The sequence below is a fragment of the Myotis yumanensis genome, unplaced genomic scaffold, assembly GCF_028538775.1.
Source record: "Myotis yumanensis isolate MYYU_CA2020_CCGP unplaced genomic scaffold, mMyoYum1.0.hap1 SCAF_11, whole genome shotgun sequence".
NCBI lineage: Eukaryota > Metazoa > Chordata > Mammalia > Chiroptera > Vespertilionidae > Myotis > Myotis yumanensis.
In genome coordinates this window covers 41,768,258-41,791,315 of record NW_027223762.1, presented here as the reverse complement: position 1 = coordinate 41,791,315, position 23,058 = coordinate 41,768,258, and the positions used below count along the sequence as shown (strand labels likewise).

Sequence of the window (23,058 nt, the reverse complement as noted above, 5' to 3'; positions counted from 1 at the left end):
CTTGGCTCTGCCAGCTGTCACTCTTTTCAGTCAAGACTGGTGTGATGTGACCTTGTTTACGCGCATCAGGCGATGAAGGCAGATAACCTAGGAAAAGCTCCAGTGGCTTCTTTTAACTGGTGGGGCAGGGAGGCTTCTAGAGGGAGGAATGAAGCTGGGAGGGGTGGAAGGGAGCCCAGCAAGGTTAGCCCCGAGGTGTAAGGCATGGACGATACCTGGCAAAGTGCAGATGCTGTTGGGATCCAGCATCTGGCCGGGTCACTGCTGGTTGAACAGCCAGCATTGAAATTCCCTCTCCTTTGTGGGTCTAGTTTTCTCCCTCAGTGACTTTGGCAAACAAGCAACTGTGATTGTGGCCATTTTAGTGGTTCGAGACTCGGAGCCTCTTTTGTTCTATTGGGACAGTATTCTCTTTGCTCCCCAATAGTTTGAGGTTCCAGGAAACTGGGTCATCCCCAGCTGAGAGAGGCAGCTCCCTGTTCTGCTCACAGGCAGATGGGGAGAAGCTCGGGCAGTTCTCCATCTGCTACCCATCGCCATGGAAACCAATGGAGGATGAGAGAGGTGGGAGGAGGCAGCTCTTGCAAGGATGTGGGCAGTTCTCTTTTCCTCCTCGAATGACGTGTACCAGGGGATATTGCTTCTCAACCTTCCATGTTAAAACCTCATACTTTATTTGTCATAAATTCTTACATTGCATTCCATCTTACCAGGTGCTATTCTAAGTGCTTTACAAATATTACCTTCAATAAACCTTGTGAGATAGGTAGTACTATTTTCATTTTATAGATAAAAAAAGCTGAGGCACAGAGAGGGCAAATCACTGCCCAAAGTTACACAGTAAGTAAGTGGCAGAGCCCGGATTCAAACCCGGGCAGCCTGGGGCCTGAGTCTGTGTTCTTAAATATGATACCGCCTTGTACTCTCTCGGGGCAGTAAGGGTTGGTGGGAAAGGACCTCTCTTCAGGGAACTAGGTAACTTGATCAGCCAGGTGGAATGCACTACCTGTGAGGGCTCGTTCCGTGTGCTGAGCCTGCGTGCTGGGCGTGAGGGACTTCAGAGTTAGCAAACATGGCAGCAGAGGGCAGAACTGGGACTAGTAGATTTCAGCTCACTGTCACCTATGTCAACTCACGGCGACCCTCTAACACTTGGACAGCTGTACAATGGGTGCCTCCCAAGCATGGAGCTGGCCACCTTCTCGGGAAATCAGACCGTGACTCTTACTGTTGGAGGGAGGATGGAATAGATGACCTCTAAGGTCTCTGTCTTCCCAGGGTTAAAAATAGAGCCTTCCACTGGGCACGTCTTGGATATAAAGGGCGTGGAAAGTTAGGGTTCTAGCTTCCTCCTCTTTACAGGGTGATGGTGTCTCCTTGGGAAGGTGGCCTGGTTGCTTCCAAGAAGTCTCATTTGTTACACTGGTGACTTTAACACTCCAGGGCATGTCTGGGTCCTCATGGGCTCATAGACCTGTGTTCATCAGCAAGCTGTTTCCTTTCATTTTCAGTAAAAAAAATACAACTGTCACCAAAACTGAAACTCTGAAGGCTTATAAGTAGAAGCTGCTCCTCTGTAATAAGCAGGCTTACACAGGATATCAAATATCAATTAGAATCTAGTGTATTGATACACAGCACAAAACTCCTGGCTCAGCTACTTTCTGTAGCTGAACTTGCCCAGGAAGCCAAATCATAACCAATTATATCCGAGTGGCAGCTATGAGGAGTAAACAGAATGTACTATTAGATGAGCATGGACTTAGAAATAAGGGAATTAGTTAGATCGATGAATGTGTTTAGGATCATTCTAAAATCACCTGCTGTATACACACACCTCTTGCCCTGACACTCAAAGTCTGTGACCACCTGTATCATCCCCTCCCCATGGAGCCTGACAGTGGGACAAACACTCTGAGTCCGCCGGTGAGAGCTGCGTCCCCCTGCACAGCGCCCGGCTGTGCGCCGTCAGCATTCCCTCGTCTCCTCTGGGTTTCCTTGACTGGCTGATCCCATCGTGGACAACACAATTCTTCCTTTGACCTGTTAATTCAGTCCCTTGAGCTGCACTCATATTTCATGGCCTGGAAGCCAGCCTTTTTCTCTCAAGTGACTTTTTTTTAAAAAATGGGAGAAATTTCAAACACACAGAAAAATGCAGAGAATAATATAATAGCATATACCTGATACCCACCACTCAGATTTAACAAATACTAACAGCCTTTTTGCTTCAGATCTTTTCCTCTTAAAGAAATAAAATATTACAGACAAGACTTTATGTCATCGTTAGAGCCCTTTTTAATCCCATGCTCCCACTTTCCCCAGAAACAACCACAGTCTGAAGTTGGTCTGTAACCCAGGTCACTCTCAGTTTTCTATACTGTTTTATACTTAAGGTATAACACTTGCTACGTCCTCTATAATCTCTAAGAAGTGGCATTAAGAAAGGAACTTCTAATAGCTCTTTCCCTGGAATGGGTGCATGCCCAACAGATTGGGGGTGGCTTTTCCTCTGGGAGGAAAAAGCCAAATACAGCTCAGCTTCCCAGCCCATTTCTGTTCCTAATCTTCCCTTATCCCCACTCTCCGTTACACACATGAGCTTAGGTAAGTGTGCAGAGGGGTGTGTGTGTGTGTTTGTACGTGTGTATACACATGTGCGTGCTCACACACACGATGGAGGGCCCTCTGCTCTTTGCCTCAGGTGTCCGCTCTGTCCAGCGCCGGGGGAGTGGAGAACCTCATCCTCCTGGAGCAGGAGAAACACCGCCCCCATGAGGTGGGCTCTGTGCAGTGGGCGGGGAGCACCTTCGGGCCCATGCAGAAGAGCCGGCTGGGGGAACACGAGTTCGAGGCCCTCATGAGGATGCTGGACAACCTGGTGAGTCTCCTGCCATGGTCCTCCGAGGCCAGTCTGTTGAGGCTTAGCCCCAGGACCCGTGAAGAGCTATAATTTATTTTTTGGTTAGAAAGCTTCCATAGGGAAAAGAGGTCACTTTTCCAAATTAACCAATAAACTCGGTGTAATTCCTTTAAAAACAGGGAATGTGTGAGGATTTAGCGAAATGGTCTTCCAGGTGAAATTCAGAATGTCTAGGAAAATCCTATAAAAAAAGAAATTAGGGATACTCGTCCCACCACATGGTAAAGCGTAACTAAACGGAGGAGCGGTAGTGCAGAACGGCCAGGCAAGTCAGTGCGGCAGTTTCGAGAATCCAGAAGCGTTTAACAGGGCAAACAGGTGTCTTATAAAGCAGTGGGAAAAACCTAGACTGCTAGCCACTTGGAGAAGAAAACTTAGGTGGATTACTACCACATTCCTTTCAGCAAGACAAATCCCTGATTTATCAAAAATTAAAACATAAAAAAACTCCTACAGGTATTAAAAAACAGATTAACATTCTTGATGCTCTTGTCCTGGGTAGACTTTGTCAAGCATGGCAGGAAAGTCTGAGGTCATGATGACAGGTACTGACTGTTATGATTACATTACAATTCAAAATTTGCAGTTTTCTAAACCACTCCCCCCACCATAAGCAGAGTGACACGACAAACTACGGGGGTGAATATTTGCAACACCGATGATAGTCAATGCACTGTAAAGAGTTAGTACAAATCAGTGTGAAAAAGAAAAACATCTCAGCAGAAAAATGAACCGAGAACACAAACAATTTACAAAGGAAGGGATTCGAGTGGCCATTCAATGTAATTTAAAACATCCGGTTTTACTAGTAATCCAAAAAAGAGCAAAACAGAGTTAGAGAAGACAGGCAGAGCTAAGAATTGCTCCGTCAGCCGCCAAGATTCCCGGGTGTTCGTTCTCACTGAGCGGCACTCGGTTCCGCCTTCGTGGGACATGGTCTTGCTTAGGAGACAGAAATGTCCTGTAGTCAGAGTTTGGACATTAGGAAATAGTTAAGGAGCCTTTGCGTTGAGGAAGGGAGGGCTGACTGTCAGAACCCGCTGGGAAACTTAAAAATCCTGTAGCCCAGATGGTACCACATCCAACGAAACGGGCAGGGCTGAGGTGGGCCCCGCATCAGCATTTTTAAAGCTCCCACGTGGTTCCAATGTGCAGCCAGGCTTGGGACCCACTGCGGCAGCGCAGGGTTGGAGCTGTGTTTAGGTAAGGAGTCCTGTCACGCTCACAAGGTTCCAGCAGTTTTCTCAGCCCTGATCAGAGGACTCGCTGGGGTGGAGGAAGGGAGAGGTTGGGGCACCAAGAGAGGACCAATTCCGAGACCCACCAGAGAAGCAGGAGGTCCAGGCTGTGCTGTGGAGATTTAGGTTTAAACCCGGTCATTAGATAGAAGGGGGTGAAGTGCCTGGGGAGGGGGTGGGCGCGCAGGTGCATACACACCATTTCCCCCACATGAAGTGGTTCTCTTTTTGTCCTTTTTAGGGCTACAGAACAGGCTACACATACCGCCACCCCTTTGTTCAAGAGAAAACCAAACACAAAAGTGAGGTGGAGATTCCGGCCACAGTCACAGCCTTCGTGTTCGAGGAGGACGGCACCCCGGTGCCCGCCCTGCGGCAGCACGCCCAGAAGCAGCAAAAGGAGAAGACCCGCTGGCTCAACACGCCCAACACCTACCTGCGGGTCAACGTGGCTGACGAGGTCCAGAGGAGCATGGGCAGCCCCCGGCCCAAGACCACAGTAAGGCGGGCAGAGGGAGGCCCTGCTGGGGGAGACAGGGTGGGTAGAGAGTGCCTGGTTACATTTATGGTCTATAAGCCCCCCTTAGGGTTTACTATTTGGAGCAGTTGTTCGTGCCCACAGAGCCTCTGGTCACCTGTTTCTTGAACCCCTGCACTGAGTTTTGGGGTCCAGAGGATGGCTGGACCAGGTCACCCCCAGCAGCACAAAAGCGAGGAGCAATTGATTTTTGCTTCTTGCTCCCACATCAAGAAGGGAATCCTGGGAAGTTCAAGGATGGGTATCCAACATTTGAAGTGCACATCTGATGCAAACCCAGTAGGTGGGTGGGATATTCATTTCTATTACGTTGTCCTCCCCGCCACACACACATCCTAACTCTTAATTTGATTTTTCATTAACATTAAAGTAGCTGGCAGCCAAATAGAATAGCTTTTCATTTAAAAAAAAAGAAGAAGAAGAAGAAGCCCTGCAAATTAACATGGAGTCATCTAATACTTAAGCTCCAGTGGCCACCTGTCTGTCAGCGCTGGTTACCAAGGGGCTGACCCCTACTCGTACGTGTTCTTTACGGCTCCTGCCCTGGGGCCTTCTTTGCCCTCCTGCTCTGGGAGACAGACGTCACAGAGGGGAGATAACATGTATGTAGAGGCTTGCTGACCTTACATGTGGGCCAGTGGGCCCAGATCCCATGGGGCCGACCACTGGGGAGGACACGTGGGCCTTATTCTTTGCTCATCCGCCTGACCTTGTGTGTGTCCAGTGGATGAAGGCTGACGAGGTGGAGAAATCCAGCAGTGGCATGCCAATACGGATCGAGAACCCAAACCAATTTGTGCCTCTCTATACCGACCCCCAAGAAGTGCTGGACATGCGGAACAAGGTAGGGTGCTAGCTAGCTGTCTCTCCATCCCTTCTCCCTCGAGAGTGGGGGCGGGGTGAGGATGCACCTGACTTACCAACACCCCTGCTGCCTCTCACAGGAAAGAAACTGCTGTTTGTTGGCTCTGTCCCAGGCACTGTGCCGAGTGCTGTACTGAGGTGGCCCTGTCGGACCCTCCTCCAGGAGAGGTGCTTGCCTCAGGCATTAGATGTGTCTAAGAGATCTGCCCACAAATTGAGTTTTAATTAAGTTTACACTATTTATGCTATTATCTTTTTGGCCAAGATTTCAAAATCCTTGGTATTTACTGCCCCACCTCTGCTTTACAGTTCACTTACATTTCTAATGTCATGTTAAGAACTGCAGTTATGGCCCTAACCGGTTTGGCTCAGTGGATAGAGCGTCGGCCTGCGGACTCAAGGGTCCCAGGTTCAATTCCGGTCAAGGACATGTACCTTGGTTGTGGGCACATACCCAGTAGGGAGTGTGCAGGAGGCAGCTGATCGATGTTTCTAACTCTCTATCCCTCTCCCTTCCTCTCTGTAAAAAATCAATAAAATATATTAAAAAAAAAAAAAAAAAAAAAAAGAAGAACTGCAGTTATGGCTGACCGCCATACACTGGGAGATACACTCCCAGATCTGGGTTTCAGTGTGTGGGCGCGGCCTCTCAGCAGTGCTTGTCTAAAATGCAGATTCCTGGGTCGCCTCCCCCAAGAGATTCAGATTGTGTAGGTGTGGGCTGGCCCCAGGATTCTACATTTTAAACAAACCCCTAAGGGGCTTCATAGGAATATTAAAATGTGAGAATCTCCCTCCAGGGTTGAAGATGGCTCCTTTCACTCTTCGCCTCCTTCGGGTACCTTCTCCGAGTCAATGAGACGGGTGTTGTACCTAACCCGCTCATGCACTCTGAAACAGACAAGGAGACCGTGTCAGAGTGGACAGGCTGTGTTGGAAATAGGGGAGACAGGCTCTCCACCGCTAGAGGGCCTGTTCAGACCCAAGTCACAGCCCACACTGGACACCAGTAGGCCCTGGGGATGCCCCTCCCAAAGTCCCCAGCCTGACACTGCACACTGAGCTGCTCTCCCCCTCCCTTTCCACACAGATTCGCGAACAAAACCGACAGGATGTGAAGTCGGCGGGGCCCCAGTCCCAGCTCCTGGCGAGCGTCATCGCTGAGAAGAGCAGAAGCCCGGTACAGCAGAGGCGGCCCCTGTCTGGAGGGGAGACGTGTTTGCCTTCCGAGTCTGCAGTGCCTGGGGCTGGGCAGCAGGACCCCTGAGTCCTCGTGCCCACTCCCCTGTGATCTTGGGTGCTGGTGCTCTTGCTGCAAAACAGATGCTGTGAGGACCAGGGACAGTGTCTGCCCCACCCTGTGGGCCTTGGGTGGGGCAGCAACTGCCCAGCCTGCTGACGTCCATGCTTCCCCCATGGAACTCCACTCTGCCCTCTATTAGCATCTTGCAAAGTGGGGATCACAGAAATGTGGCTGGCAGCTCCCAGGCCTGCCTGCCCTGAGCTTTTCTGGCCTCTGCATGGATACGGCATCGTGAGGTTGTAGCTTTGGGACGATGCTCAGATGCTCTCAGAGGGGAGGCGTGTATATAAGGACCAGTGCTCCTACAGAAGGGAGGGGGCAGGTAGTTGCACACAAACCCACATAAAGTGAGAAAGTATAAAGTCGTCGTTTCTGTGCTTGAGATAGAACAGTGTTTGTCTAGTGCTTAGCAAAGGGGGTCAAGGTCAGAATTCTGGCTCATGTTGGAAATAATTGCTGTTCGTTGCAAACTAGCGGTGGGCATGGCATCTTCCTTGGCAGGAAAAAAGGGGGAAACAGGAATCATTCCTCTCTGCTGAGCGAACAGGTGAGGCAGTGATTTCTGGTCAGGCTGCAGCCCATAAGGTGGGTGGCCATTGGCAAAAATGTGAAGGTTATGTCATCAAATCATCTCCATCCCACTCCCCCCGCCCCCCAACTCAGCCAAAATGAGGAACACCAAATGTGCCACAGGGTCGAGGATGGAACTATTGCATGACACTGGGGGGAGGTGAGAGTTCAAGACAATGAGCAAAATTGTGAAAAACTCTGCCATTTATACCAAGTGGTCTCCTTGGAGTCGCTCTTCTTGGAATCCTGTCTTGGCCTCTCTTGTGAGCCCCATGATTCCATAAGATTGGCCAGGGCTGCCCTCCGTTGGAAGGAGCTCATGAGAAGGATGGCCTGACGTGCGTGGTGCCAGCCAGCTGCTCAGGGCTCCCCTCCCCTGGGCTTTCCTGGCTTTGGCTCCTCCTCAGCGTCACAGCACTGCAGTCACGAAGGCCAAGGTGAGGGTGCTGGCTTAGGAAAAAGGAGTGTGGAGCTGAACTTCAGTACCTGTCCTGAGCTAGTGGGGTCAAAGGGTCCCTGAAGCTTACACAAGCTTACCCAGCTGGTGAGCGCCCCAGAGCAAGGGGCTCCCCAGAGGTGGTGAAACGGTGCTTTTGCCAATGTCCCCACAGGGACCTCAGTACAGGCCGTTGAAGATACGAGATTCAGGACCTTGGTCCCCTTGTCATTTATGACTGTGTGCAAAACAGGACCAACCCTTTGGACTGAGAACGCTGAAGCTGTTGTGTGTTTCACTGCTGTGTGCTGCAGCTTGTGCTGCTTTGGCGGGGGGCAGGGGGGCGGGGGAAGGGGGGTATGGTGGGAATAGCTGGCATGAAGCGGGTTGAGCCAAGCTTTGCTTGCTGGATTTGGCTGACTGACTTTGGGCTGCTGACTGTACTTGCATAGGGATGGCTTGCAAGCGTCCACAGGCACGATTGCAATAAAGGTGTGTCTTCCTTCTGCTTGGGAGCATCCTTTGATTTTATTTTCTGGGAAGAGGGTGGATCCTCTGCATTCATCTAGGCAGTGGCAAAGAATCCGGGTCTGGGGGTGAGGTAGCTGTAGGGAGGGGTGCACAAGTCCTACCCTGAGGCCCTGTGCTGTTTCCGAGGAGCTGCATGCCACGCTGTCCCAGCCAGGCCACTGGCAGCCACATGAGTCTGAAAGGAAGCTCGGGCCGGCCCCAGCGTTCAGAGAGCAACACACACTCTGTGGTTAACTTTCAGTCTACAGACAGCCAGCTGATGGCCAAGGGTGACGCGGACACCAAAGATGAGTCAGAAGAGACGGTGCCCAACCCCTTCAGCCAACTCACTGACCAGGAGCTGGAGGAATACAAGAAAGAGGTGGAGAGGAAGAAACTAGAACTGGAAGGTAAAGAATCCAGTGCTTCAGGCTCTTCCAGGTGGAGGGGAGGGGAGAGGTTAGGGAAGCCCTGAGAGGGAGCAGAGCAATGGGCAGCCCTGGAACCCAGGCTTCCTCCCACTGCCTGCAGGGCCCCGGGCTCAATCTAGCCTCTGGTTTCATTTTAATCCTCACTTGTTTCTCTCTCTTCTCATCATATCCTCAACTTGATCTGCCTTCCCAATCACCAAATAATATTCTTATTAGCATACTATTAATCACAATAATGACCCTCATTGTTCAATGCCTAACAGTTACACGGTGTCTTCAGGATTTCATCCGACCCTCTCAGCTGGGTGGAGAGAGTTAATCCTTGCAGAATGCTTAGAATAGTGCCTGTGGATATGGTGTAGGTCTGTAACCACCAGATAAATGTTGGCTATAATAGATCATTATAACAGTGACAATAGTTCATTCTCTTTCAGGTCTGGCATAAACATTTTAGGCAGTCAAAACTCTCCACTCGCTGACTTCTTTATGTCTTTCTCTCACTCCTTTATTTCAGAATCTTTAGTTAAGCCCAACTCTCTCTGTTGATTCTCAGATAGATATTCATTCTCATGATAGTTTGTATGCCCTTGTTCATGCCCTTGTTCCTTCCTGGCATGGCTTCCCTTCCAGGCCAGCCTGATCCAAAGTTATCTATACTTCAGGCTCCATCTCAAAGTCTTTCCTGCTAGGAAGCCCACTCTGCCTCTCCCCACGCCCCACACTGAGCTGTCCCTTCTCTTTGCTTCAGGGGCACTTGGGGTCTGAGACCCAGAACTCAAGTCTTGGTTTTGTCTACCAGCTAAGCTTTCATTCCCTCAGGGCAGGGTCTTCCTCCACCGTCTCCCTTCCCACCCAGCGTCAGACATCTTCCCAGGTGCCAAGCAGGCACCAGAAGGACCTCGCTGGCTTGCTCAGAGTTCTAATGTGCCAACTGAAAAAGTAGGTGGAAAAATATGGTGATTTCTATCCCTAGGCATTGTTGGCACTGAACTTGTAAATTCAATAAATAAAAATGAGCTACATACCACCCAATCATGGTGGGAACTCTCCTGCAGCTCGCTGTCTACACCAGGGGCAACATATTCAATAGGTGGATGTGCTTTGATGGAGGAAGCAGAACACGACTCTGACTCCCCCAGGATGTAGCAGAAATAACAAACGGTTAGGAGAGCAGCTAACTCCAGCCGAGAGAAATGAGGACCAAGTAAAAGAAAGCAATTTTTAAAAATATTCTCTCTCTCTCTCTCTCTCTCTCTCTCTCTCTCTCTCTCTCTCCCTCTCTCTCACTATCTCTCCATCTCTCCATCTCTCCATCTCTCCATCTCTCCTCTGCTTGACCCCTATCCTGAGGTGGTTTTCTGTATTTTCAGGAGAGAAAGAAACTGCTGCAGAGGAGCCTGGCTCACCTGTAAAGTCTGCACCTGCTTCTCCAGCACAGAGTCCAGTGAAGTCGGAGACAAAGAGCCCCGTGGTCTCTCCCTCCAAGACTTTAGACGGTGAGTCAGCTGAGCAGCCAGGAGGGAGGAAGGGGCATCCACAGGCGGAGAAAGGGATCTGCATGGAAGGCGGGGCAGGCGTGCACACTACAGGCACCTGCCTTTCAACAGGTGTTGCCCCCCCCTACCCGAAAAGCTTTCCCCTCTGCCATTTCTAGGGAATCTGAAATAGGGGTTACTCACTGAAGCTTGTTCCATTCACAAGCTGTGACCATACAGCTTCCAGCTTAAGCAATGATGAATAAGTTCACGACCGACTCAGAGCCTTCTCACTTCTAACTCAGATTGGGTTGGCGGATGGGCCTTTCTAGGTGCACCAGCCCAGGGCTCAGACTTTCATGTGCCCAGGGACCATCTAGGGATCTTGTTAAAATGAAGATCCTAGTGCAGCAAAACTGGGGTGGGCCCTGAGACTGCATTTTCAAGGAGCTCCCAGGTGAGGCTGATGAGGTCATTTTCTACCTTGACTGCACTTGGGAATCATGGGGGTTCTGGGGAACTTTAACATTCCTGATGCCTGCTGGGTCCCACCCGTAGGTTCTGAGTTAAATAGCTTAGGGGTGGGAAGGAGGGAAGCCTGGGGTTTTAAGATCCCCCCAGTGAATCTAATGTGTAGCCCAGGTCGAGAACCATTTCACTAGCTACTAGTTTAGAGAAATGAGTTCTAGGCCCAACTCCAATGCTAACTAATAATAATTCAACTACTAACTTTAGAAAATCAGGTCATCTCTGTGCCTCAGTCTCCTTGTCTGTCAAATGGGGCTACTATTTCCCTTTTTTAAGGTTCTTATATGTGTAAGGGAAGTTGTAGATGAAAAATACTTTGAAAGAGTAAAAGTGGTTATGATTAATAATATACAGTGGGGCCTTGACTTACGAGTTTAATTTGTTCCGTGATGGAGCCCGTAACTCAAATTACTCGTATGTCAAATCAAAAAGTGAACGAGTGAGACACGTGATGCTGGGCTGATGTTGTGGCATTCACTGTGACGTTCACTGCGCCAACTAGCGGTGGGGTATCTGAAGCTGGCTCGTAACCCGAATTTTAGCTCGAAACTCAAAGCAAAAAATCAGCCGAGAGATGGCTCGTATCTCGAAAAACTCGTTAGTCGGGACACTCGTAAGTCAAGGCCCCACTGTATATGACAGATAATAATTGTGGTTATGATTTAATTGTGGTTATGATTAATAATATATATGACAGATAGTAATAGTATTAACAGTCCATACCACCTTGGTTATAAAAGTGTCTTTAATGAGCTCCCAGAATCACACCTGGGCATGAACACTCTTCCCTGAACCCCCAGAGTCCTCACCACAGAGGGCTGGACCACCATGCAGGGAGTGGCAGCTTGGTGACCTGCTGGAATCTGTTCCCTCCTGGGTAGAATGTCCACGTTGTGGAAACTGCTAGAATGCACCAACCCCTTAGCACCCTCTAGAGGCCAATGGCTGCCCAAGTGCAGGCCCAGGGTTGCCAGAGGAAACCCATCTGCTTGAGGCCAGAGTCCCAAGTGGATGTCCCCCAGCTGTTTGTGTTCGTTGTGTCTCATCTTGGTGTTGTCAACCTGTCTCCACAATGTCTTCCTTTCTCTTCCCATTTGTGCCTTCATCAAAGGAGTTTCCTCCGATTCTGAATACTTGTCTCTGTAGTAAGTATAGAGAGGCTGCTTACTAACCCACTCCACACTTGCAATGGGGGAGGGAGGACTTTTTCAAAAGAAATCTATTCCCCCTCCCTCTTTTTTTTTTTTTTTTGCAACTCACAATCCTGCCTTTGGGAGGTTTCCTGGCTATAAAAGTCATGACCAATTTCATATGTCCCATGCCTAAACAAGACTCCCCTGAACGATATACATACATAGGACACACATGCAAAAACACACACCGATACGTATACAGAGCATGCCACCCAGAAAAAACAAGCCCCACCGCGAATGGGCAGTGGGGTCAGCTCCTGGCCATTCCATGGAGTAGGGTGCTTTTGGCCCTCACGAGTACATATATCCCTGTTCTGAATGCATGGGCACCTCTAAGGAGCCATGGCCGCTTTTGGGGTTATGGGCCAGAGTCTGCATGACTCTAGGGACTACTATCTTATAGGGATGCATAGAGCACCTGGCTTGACTTCTGTCTTCAGCATCCCTCGGGGCATGCATACCTACTCTCTGTCTCTCTCCATGTGGTTGTAGGCCATATGTGTTTCCATCAGGGTAGTCATAATTTATACATGTTGGCTCTGGGCTCCCCAACTTATAAAAGCAGATGCTGCTAGGCTTTTTCAAGTCTTCAGCGTGAGGCTGATTCAGTGGCACTTTCTCTGCATTCTGTTAGTTACGGCAAGCCACAGGGCCAGCCCCGATTTAGTGTGGGAGGGGACCACACCCAAGTGTGGGCTCTTAAAAAAACATAAATGACATGCAAGTGTAGAATGAATATATTGGCAGTAGGTTTAGAGGAGGGCAAGATCATTGTCAAATGTCAAGAGGGGCTTGAGCCAGACCTTGGGACGATGTATACTTGATGGGCAGACAGGAGTAGAGTGGGCTATCCAGGGGTTGTGGTTAGAAAGCTGGGGAAGTGAACATCCTGGAAGAGACACTGGAAGATCAAGAGACAATGAGTATCTGGAAGCTGAGGGATGGTGAGAAATGGAATGAGAGATGGAATGTCCAAACACGCTCAGGACCTCCCTATAGAAGCACCTCTTCCCCTCCTCCATCCTCTGCAAGCTTTTCAGCCCTTTGTCTCCACATTCACAGGGGTCTGGATGTGGACCTTGGCTTCCAAGATGAGTCTTGTTCCAAATTACCCACTCGCTGGATCCCCTTTCCCATCCCCTGCTTCCTGGGGACACCATCCTTGGACAGAGCCTTCAGTTTTCAGCCTCTGCTGCACTCCACCCACCCTCACATCTGTCCCCTACTCCCAGAGCTCTAAGTGTCTCACCCAAGAGAGAAAGCCAGTGATTGTTGTTAGGGGATCTTAGAAGACAAGCTCCTATCTGCCCCTCCTTTTTGGGGCTCTTCCCAGCCTGGTCCTCAATTCACTGAAGACCAATTGAGAGCTCTGTGTAGTTCCAGCCTTAACTCGTTGGAGATGTTAACAGAGGAGGAGTCTAGGCTCTCAGAGCTGGTCTTTGATACTTTCCTAATGGAGCCTAATAAGTGCTTATTTCTGGAGCTCTGACCTGTTGCACCTTCTCTTGGCCACCCAAACTCTCCAATGGTTTCTGTCCCTTGTCGCCAAGGGACTGGGGACCTCATTTTGGAGTCTAAGGCCCACTGTGCCTCCACTAGCACCCCTTTCATTTACTGTTCCTCCCCTAAACAATTGATAGTGTGGCGTGGCCTCATTTTCTGGATAGTGAGAAGTTTGAATGCCACTCTCCTAACCCAAGACACAGTCCAGGGGCTGAGGCTATAGATGAGGTTGACAGGTAGGTATGGGTGAAGGGCATGGATGAAGAGCACTGTTGGGGTGAGGATACCCATCCACCAGGGAAGGAAAGCACACATGGACAGAAAGTGGGTGTCCCTCTTATCCACAGTTATGATCATAGAGCTAGAAGGCAAGTATCAAAGTCATCTGAGAGGGTTAGGCTTGAGAAACATGTCCTAGTGGGTCATCCAAAAGAGTGGACTATAGCAAGAAACTGGATTGAAGTTGCAGAACCATGGGAGGACATGAGCCCAGGAGGAGGAGGAGGAGGAGGAGGGGCAGGGGACTAGGTCCAGGAGACAAAGGCCAGCACTCAGGGCTGCTGTTTGTATACATGGCTTGGTCCAGATCAGCTTAGAAGGCTCAGGCTGGGACAGAAAAGAAAGATGAGGTACAGTGTTGGCTTGGTTAGAATAAAACCATTCACACATTCATTTGTTAGCTCATGCATTTGACCATTCATGGGTTCCACATTTTTTGAGCACCTTCTATGAGCTAGTTACATAGATAATTTAGACACAGCCTTGCCCTAATTTATTTCAGTTTTGAGGGGGAGATAAGCATAAAAAAGGAAGTGTGGTTGTTTTACAGTGTCTATGGTGGAAGTTTATATAGTGGGGGAAGAAAAGAGAAAGTGATCAATTCTACTTGGAAGTAGGGAGGGATCAGGAAAGACTTGAAGGAAAAGATAACACTCAAGTTGATTCATTGTATGCGGTGAAGGTTGGGGACACAGGAGAGAGAGAAGGTCCTTATAGACAGAGGGAGACAAGGCCGGGGTGACAGAGAGGGGTCAAGGAACCAGAGATTGATAAGGCCGAATAGCAGGTGAAGTGAGGAAAGTGGGTGGGGAGAAGGTTGTGTCTGCTGATTTGCTGCCAGGTAACTTCTGAGAACTGCCTCTCTTTCAGGAGCAAAGGCCTTGGCCATCAGCTCCCATTCCTACTGTCCAGCCCACTTTCAGTCATTATATAACTACGGAGTTCCCCAATGCTCTTGACTCCTATATTCTCTACTTCCCTCCTGCCATGGTTTTGTAATTTTCCCTCCTGCCTCCCCATTGAGGTATTTCAGAGCCCCAGTGGAAGCAGAGTGGAGTGAGAGTGGGAGGGTGGAGAAAGGGCCACAGGAGGGTTTTGTTTATGGGGTCTGGGCAGTTCTGGCCTAGAAGATGGTGCCAATCCTAACAGGCTCCCTCCAGGAAGGTTAAAGAACTGGGGCAATGGCTGCTAGCCTGGGCCAACCAAGTTTCTTCCCCTTTTGGTTAATCCTTATCTTAGAAACACAGGGTTCATGTCACTCAGGAATTCCATCCTCCTTCTGCCTTCCCCCCTCTGCCTACAGAGAAGGCAACTCTCCATTCTTCTAAAAGTTCCTCCCTCATGTAGGAAATAAAATGGTATGAAAAAATATAATTTCCATATATTTACTGGTGAAACTGCACCAGTTACAATTCTTAGATGCCTCCACTGAGTTGTACAGGACACTGCTCGCCCCGCTCCTACAGCCTCTGTCCTTGCCTGTGTCTGTTTCCTCTGTCTGTGCCTAGAAAGGCCCCTAGCTGGGCCATATTTGGACACCATTACCTGTTTGCATTTGTCAACAAGAGCCCAGAGTCACTGACCTGCGGAGGGCTTGTTCTCAGGCCAGGCTGTGTGGAAAGGGTGCAGGTTTGAATGAGAGCCCTGCCTACCCACTGTTCCTACAACATCAGCCTGCTCTTTCACTGCCCTGGACTTAACTTGGTAGAATTGCCTAGAAGAAGTTCTGGTAACCCCAGGTGGAAGCTCTTACCTGAATGACATCTTATGGGTCATGTCTTTTGATCTTTTTCCAGAAGGTGCTAAGGAGAAAGAAACAAGCAAAGCCACCACAGAGCCCGAAACAAAGCAGCCAGAAGGGGTGGTGGTCAACGGGAGGGAGGACGAGCAGACCGCAGAGGAAATTCTCAGCAAAGGCTTGAGCCAGATGACCACCAATGCCGACACAGAAGTTGACACCTCTAAGGACAAAACCGAGTCGGTCACCAGCGGCCCCATGTCCCCAGAGGGCTCACCTTCCAAATCTCCCTCAAAGAAGAAAAAGAAATTCCGAACCCCATCCTTCCTGAAAAAGAGCAAAAAGAAGGAGAAGGTGGAGTCCTGATTCATAGCACCCTGGGGCTCCCATCTGCATCCTCTCTCTCCCACCTTCCCTTCTTCCCATCTCCGCCCCTGGAAGCACAGGGCCAAGGAGGGATAGAGCAGGACCCTGGACCACACGCTGATGGGGAACATAGAGATCGCCCGACCAACCCCTCATTTACAATCGCCCCAGAGAAATCAGGTGACTTTCCAAGGTCACACAGCTAGTTAGTGGAAGAGCCTGCACTGGAATTCAGGCCTCCTGCCTTCCAGTCCAGTGCTCTTTCTACTACCCAACACTGCCTAGTTGTGGGCTGCCTTTGTGAGGGTGCTGCCCACTGAGCTGAACCTCGGGCAAGAGGGCAAGAGTGGGCCACAAGCTCTCACAGGCTCAGACTAAAAATCAGGTCAAGGCTTCCCCTGAATAAGGTCCTTTTCCTCATGGGAACCTGATCTCCTACTGGCGGAGCTATCACTATGTTTAGAAATCTCTCTCCTCTTTTTCATAGGGTCCCTGCCTTGCTGCTCACAGTAACCAGACAAATTGACCTGTTCCCAAGGACTGATGGCTTAGCTTGTGCTTCCCCAACCACTAACCTTGAGCTTTCTTCATGGAACCTCCTGAATTATGGATGGAAGAGTTGTAAAAGTTGGCAGACACAGGGCAAGCCAAGCTGTCCATGGAATGGGAGATAATTAATCAGTGTAAGATGCCAGGAGCTTGACCCATTCAAATTGTGTATCTCAGGAGCTTCCAAAGTAAAACCAAATTTAGCTTAGAAAACAGTTGTCTCATGCTCAGGGCAGATATTTGGGGGAAGGTAGGTCCTCGGTTGGCTTTGGGTTATATGAGGATGATAAAAAATGCTATCCCTTTCTAGCTTTGCATGACACATGCAGCTCTACCCACCTCACTCTGCCTGGCAGTGAGGGGTCCCCTGACTTTCCCTCAAACCCAGAAGCACTGGTTCATGGACTAGAACTGGCATCTTACCCTAGGCACCTTGGCCTTGGGTCCTTTGGATTCCAACTCAGTCACTCTGGTGATGAACCTTTCAGGATTAATCAGAGAGGCTTAGGTGTCCTTGGCCCTGTCACTATGTCCATCCTGGGGCCTAGTAATGGCCACAGCTATTGTTTTAAATGCTAACACTGTCTTTTCATATTCTTCCATGGGGTATTGATTAATGAGCATTGTTAGCTCCTAAAAAAAAATAGACAATCCATTCTCTTTAAAAGCACAGTGTCTTCAAAGGATATTTTCCCTCTTTGTCCTGATTATTGTAAAAGTATTTTTGAAAGTTCTTAATCATAGTTTTCCATGTTTGAGCACTTACTGTATATAGAGACACTGTGTAGGCTTTATATACATTACATACTTTAACCCTCACATAATATGGGTAAGATTAGTCCCATTTTATGGGAAAGGAAACTGAGCCCCCAAAAGGAAAATTAACATGTTCCAGGTGGCTTGGCTAGGAAGATTCAGAGCCTGGACTTAAATCCAAGTCAGCCTGAGTCCAGAGCCTTTGCTCTTAATAGCCGTGGTGATCAAAAAATCTCTAATCCCCAGGGGTGGTGGTTTTAGTCCAGGCCCCATTTTTGTGACTGGTCTCCACTGTATAATGTCAGTATGGGAAATGAAGACAGGAAATTACCCGTGTTCTCCCTCATCTGTGCACGTTAAGTTCCTGGTTAACGTGGACTGTGGCCAGGCCAGTGTGGACCTCTGACAAAGGAGATGCAGGGAACTTCTGGTTGGGCAGGAAATACCATTCATAGTTGGGTTATTTCTTGAGAAAAAAGAAAACTGATATGACTAAGGAAAACCCAATGCTGTGTCTCTCCAATGCAGATTCCCAACTGCTACCCCAGCCCCCATGTACCCCTCCCCCATTCTGCTTTCTGATTGGGTCTTGTGATGGACAACCCAATGATCAGGGGCACTGACGCCTCAGAAAAGTCTGTGATATAGGAAATGCCTTTAAAAGCCAATCCTTTGATGCCTTCTTTATAAAAGTAGACTTCACATTCATTCATTGGTCCCTTCACAATATTTGTTAAGCACCCACTATATGTCAGGCATTATGCTGACGTTAAAAGAAAACAATCATTGTGACTAGAATAGTAAGTGGCAAGCAATGTTAAGAAAAGGGTGGAGTGGACACAACCATTGATGCAGCTTTTTATGTGTGAGTGGTTGTAGCTTAGAGATATGTTGATTGACTCTGCATTCAACAAATTCTCTTTATTCCCTTTACAACAGGGAGGCCTCATTCAGATGAATATGCCAGAGCTTGTTGGAATTTGGGCATTGTCCTTGGACTTTATGCCAGGAGTCCACCTCATATTTATCCATTTGTCCATTCCTTGTACATTAAGAAAACACATGTATGAGCTTGGATTATGGGCCAGGCCTGAGGGCACCTCATAAGTAAGGGAGGCACATAGACAAGTTACAAACAGGCAAGGGTGCAGAGGTGGCATTAGGAAGCAATGGTTTATTGTCCTCTGGACCAGAGAAACCTTCCTGAAAGGAATGATAGTGGAGTTAGATTTTCAAAACAAAGAGGAATTTCCTAGGAGGACAAAAGATTAGGCAGGCCATTCCAGGATGAGGGAAGAGCACGTGTAAAGGCCCAGAAGCATAAACTCCATGATGTGTACACTGAGCACAAGGTGTAAGGTGGGAGGCAGAGATGGGGTGTTCATTTCACAGGTGGGCAGGATCGAATCATAAAGAAACTTGTAGAAAGTATGGAGGAACCAGACTCTATCATGTAAGGGGTTTGGAGCCACTCAGGACTTCTAATCAGGGTAGAGTCATGATCAGCCCCAGGTTTTAGGAAACCTTTGGTGGCTGAGTGGAGAATGGACTTAAAGAGGAGAGGGCTGGAGGCATGGACAATCTTCTTGTAAGGAGGCCTTTCTGAATGTCACTACTAAACCATGTTAGGTGACCTGCCTCACACTACATTTTCCCTTAGAGCAAAAAGTGAGCTTCCAGCACAGAATTCATTTCCATCAAATGATTTGGATAAGGCATCTTAAGAAAGATTTTTGACAAAAAGAGGGAAATCCTATATAATAAAAGCCTAATATGTCAAATCGACTGAAGAACGACCGGTGGAATGACCGGTCACTATGACGCACACTGACCACCAGGGGGCAGATGCTCAATGCAGGAGCTACCCCCAGCCCACAGGCCCCAGGCCAGCCAAGGTGGGTGTCAGAGGGGGGGGGGTCACCCCCATCATCCCACTGTTTGCCCTGCAGAGGGAGGCAACTGGCAGAAGCGGCAGGGCGATTGGGGGGTGGGGCCAGCCGGCAAGCGGGTTGGCGCTGTTCCCCCACCCCCATCACCTGGCCAGTCACCTCCCACAGAGAGAGGCGACCAGCAGCAGCGGCGGGGTGCGGGGCATTGAGCAAGTGGTGCTAGGCCGGCCAAGGCGGGTGCCAGCAGGAGCTCCCCAGTTGCCCCTCCGGTCACCCCACAGATCAGCTCTGATCGCCGACCAGGCCTAGGGACCGTACCCATGCACAAATTTTGTGCACCAGGCCTCTAGTATTCAAACAAGTAGCTCGGTTTCCGGTTCTATTTTGGCTTGTGTAGAGTTGCTCTTCCCTTGTCTGTATTGATGTGGCGTGCTTAGCTCCAGGCCTGTGGCTGTGCACTGGATGCTGTTGAAGCAGATGTTCAGTCCAAACAGAACCAAAGGCTTTTAGGGTGACAGGTGGGGATGTTGTCTTTGGCTCTAGTTAAAAGCTGGCTGAAATTTTGGACCAGAATCTGTCTGGAGAAAATGTATGTACAGAGAGCTCAGAATCGGTAGGCAATAGTTCATTTCAAGTTGGGATAGGCCGCAGAAAAGGAATGAGATGATGGAACCAGTCTGCTGTGCTGTGGCCAGCTGAGATGGGAAGTGGAGAGGGTTTGAGGCTATTTCCACGGAAAGATGGGCAAGAGTGGGAGGGAGGCAGAGGGAGGGGTGATACAGATAAGCGTAGTCCCAGCCACTCTCTGTGCTCGGTGGCTGGCACCCAGCAGTGCTGTGGGAGAACTATCCTCACCCTGTGACCTTTCCTCAAACTGCAAAAGTGCAGCCAAGGTGGAGCCACAGCCCAGATCTGGGCTCCATAGGAGCCCCTTGGCCTGCAGGTGGCCCAAGGAACTGTCCTACTTTGGCCAGGTTACACACAGATAAGAGTAACCTTCCTCGACCCCTCTGTACAAAAACAGGGTTCCTCTGCAAACGGAGATGTTACTTTTGAAGGACTGGGTGTGTTTGGGTGAACTCCATTGGAAAGCATTGTCCTTATACCACTGGCGTGCATATATACTAGGCCTGGAAGCCTGCTTCCTGTGTCTAACACTGGGCCACTCGTTCCTGAATATGGCAATATAGTCACTCAGCTGTCATTTGTCAGTGTCATAACAGATGGCTACCACTTTTGTCAGCACGGGGGAAACTGCTAGAAAGCCACTTCTCTGATTACATGGATTTGAAAGAACCATTTGCCTAAGAGCACAATTCACTTCAGAAAGTCTGAAAGAGGAAAAAGAAGTGTGGGCTTTTCTAGGCAGATACATATAGAGATAGGTGGACACATAGCCCACACGTCTGCCATCTTTTGCACAAGTGTGAAGTTCATGTTCTAGTTCCAGGCCGAGAGTATTCAGTTTCTGACTATTGGACAAGTGAGAAAATGCATAGCTCCTGCTTCTTTCATGCGGGTCAGCAGAAGCCCGTGAGCTGGCTGGCACAGCTGCAGCTGACTTTGGAAATAGAGCCCAAGCAAATTGTCTAAGACAGTGGTTCTCAACCTTCTGGCCCTTTAAATACAGTTCCTCATGTTGTGACCCAACCATAAAATTATTTTCATTGCTACTTCATAACTGTAATGTTGCTATTCATAACAGTAGCAATATAATGTAAATATCTGATATGCAGGATGGTCTTAGGCGACCCCTGTGAAAGGGCTCGCTGGTCTAAGACAACAGCACTCAAAGAGTCTGAGAAGAAATGAGGGAGGAGATAAAGCCATGCCTTGCACACCCACAAAAAGGACAGGGCACCTCACAACTCAAAACCTGCTGGCACATCTTACTGCCAGTGTCCCCCATCTACCCCGGGAGGGATAATGTAATGTGAGATTAAGTCAGAGGCCTTGAACTGACTCTAGTAAAATGTGCTCTTTGGTTATTTATCTGCATGGGTCCACTCACGCTACAATACAAAAAGCATACACTTTAGAGTATTTATATCCAAATGTCCCGTTAACCAACCTACACCCACTTGGGTGGGAGATATATATATCGCCAGAAGTAAGAGCCCACATGTACAGCCCTGTCACCAAGGCACACCCAACCCTCTTGAGCCTCTCACAGTGAGAAGCCACCCCCAGCCAGGAGTCAGCGTGGGGAGTGGGGTGGGGAGTCATTCTTCAATGGAGAAAGCTCCTCTCGTCATTGTCATGGAGACAGGCTTCTCTTTTTAGGCACAGTTAGAAAGAACCCCCAGCTTGAAAAAAGAATACGGAGGTAATGGTTCTTATTGATTCATGCTTAAGTGGTATCAGGTTTTGTCAAAATGATGATTGGTGCCATTTTCCTTCTAGATGCCCCCAAAAGTTGGGTCATGGCTTTGAGAAATTGGGGCCTGAAGATGAAGGAGAAATGGTCACTGTTACTGACACAGGGAGGGATTCAGGGGCAGCCAGAGCCAGAGCCAGAGCCTCGGTGTGAGAAAGTCCCCGTGTAGTTGCTCCTGGCTCCTGGCTCCTGGCTCCTGGCTCCTGGCTCACCCGTTTCCCCAGCAGCAGGATGAGGCCAGCTGTCGCATGCAAGTCCCTTGTCTCTGCGTTGCATAAAGAAAATGTGAGGGCTTAGGTGGTGGTGGTAGGGAGTAACAATAGAAGAACCCTAAACCCTTCTCCCCTCCAGCAAATCACCTTGTATAACGTTTAGAAGCTCAAAGGCCACATCTTCCCTTTCAAAGTGGATCAGAAGGAGGACCACAGTTGGACCATGGACGGAGGGGCCACATTTAAATACATCAAAGCCCTTACAAAAAGGGAAATATATTTTGGGGACCCCACCCCCACATTTCAACTCCACCTCATGCCTCTTGGGCCTGCTTTGTGAGCAATTGTTTGATCTCGGTGATCGGCTCCACCTTTAAATTCCCCGGATCTGTGGGCGTAGTGGTCACCCTCCCCCGGGAGAAGGGACAGGGAGAGCCTGGGCTGGCCTGGCCCGGGGCGTGGGGTCTGGATAGAGAGTGCGGTGTACGCTGAAGCTGTGGATGGTCTGGTGTTCTCTAAAGCTGTGGATGGTCTGGTGTTCTCTAAAGCTGTGGATGGTCTGGTGTTCTCTAAAGCTGTGGATGGTCTGGTGTTCTCTAAAGCTGTGGATGGTCTGGTGTTCTCTAAAGCTGTGGATGGTCTGGTGTTCTCTAAAGCTGTGGATGGTTTTGGTGAAATGTCTGTGTCTGACAATCGTCTCCCGTGTACATACATTGTGTGTGTTTAGCTTGTCCTCGTGTTGTGACGGTTCCAATAGGGTTCCATGTACATGCCCTTCCTGCTACGGAAATGCCAGCCCCGGTCACACGCAGCAGCTCCACGGATGGGTTTGCCTTTCTCTGCGCTAACACTTTTTGAGCCACTGATGTGCAGATTGGTGATTCGTTTCTTGGGCTTTTATTTTGCAATTTTATATATATATAACACACATATATAATATATATATATTTATGGGTTGGTTTTGTATCGTCTTCTGTTTAAATCTCTGAGCACCAAAGCTGCCCTTGGATTTTCAAGAGAATGCCCCAAAGCCACTTCCGGACCCCCACCCCCTCCCCCATCTCTGGTGTTTGTGTGCCGGGCGGTGCCTCTGCCCCTGGACTTCTGTATGTACGTGCTGTTATCTCACCCACAGATATGACCCGAGTAAATCTACCTTGCTTGGCTTCCCGGTGTGTGACCCGTCTCTGTCGGCCATGAGTTCTGCCAGCTCCCAGGGCAGCAGAAGCCAGAGAGGGGGTCCATTCATGGAAACATCTGATCACACACCTTTATCCTTGAAACCATTCCTCGCGCATGGAAAGCTGAACATGTGAATTGAGTTCCGATGGGGGAGGGAGGCAACAAAATGCTCCAGACCCCTGAGAAGGTCCGCTATGT

The 23,058-nt window shown here is 49.2% G+C and overlaps 1 protein-coding gene across 4 annotated transcripts in view; it reads left to right on the top strand.

The window, feature by feature from the left end:
• The window catches only part of ADD2 (adducin 2), a 96,480-nt gene extending 73,636 nt beyond the window's left edge, over positions 1 to 22,844 (top strand). For 3 of the 4 annotated variants that reach the window (XM_070429427.1, XM_070429429.1, XM_070429428.1), the window contains exons 10-17: positions 2,705 to 2,881; positions 4,403 to 4,660; positions 5,424 to 5,543; positions 6,654 to 6,743; positions 8,645 to 8,792; positions 10,184 to 10,309; positions 15,588 to 15,883; positions 16,383 to 22,844. In XM_070429427.1, coding sequence (XP_070285528.1) covers positions 2,705 to 2,881; positions 4,403 to 4,660; positions 5,424 to 5,543; positions 6,654 to 6,743; positions 8,645 to 8,792; positions 10,184 to 10,309; positions 15,588 to 15,883; positions 16,383 to 16,421 — 1,254 coding nt within the window. In that variant the 3' untranslated portion in view covers positions 16,422 to 22,844. The remainder of the gene's footprint in view (positions 1 to 2,704; positions 2,882 to 4,402; positions 4,661 to 5,423; positions 5,544 to 6,653; positions 6,744 to 8,644; positions 8,793 to 10,183; positions 10,310 to 15,587; positions 15,884 to 16,382) is intronic. The other variant, XM_070429430.1, reaches the window with a different exon arrangement.
• The last annotated feature ends 214 nt before the right edge of the window (positions 22,845 to 23,058 follow it).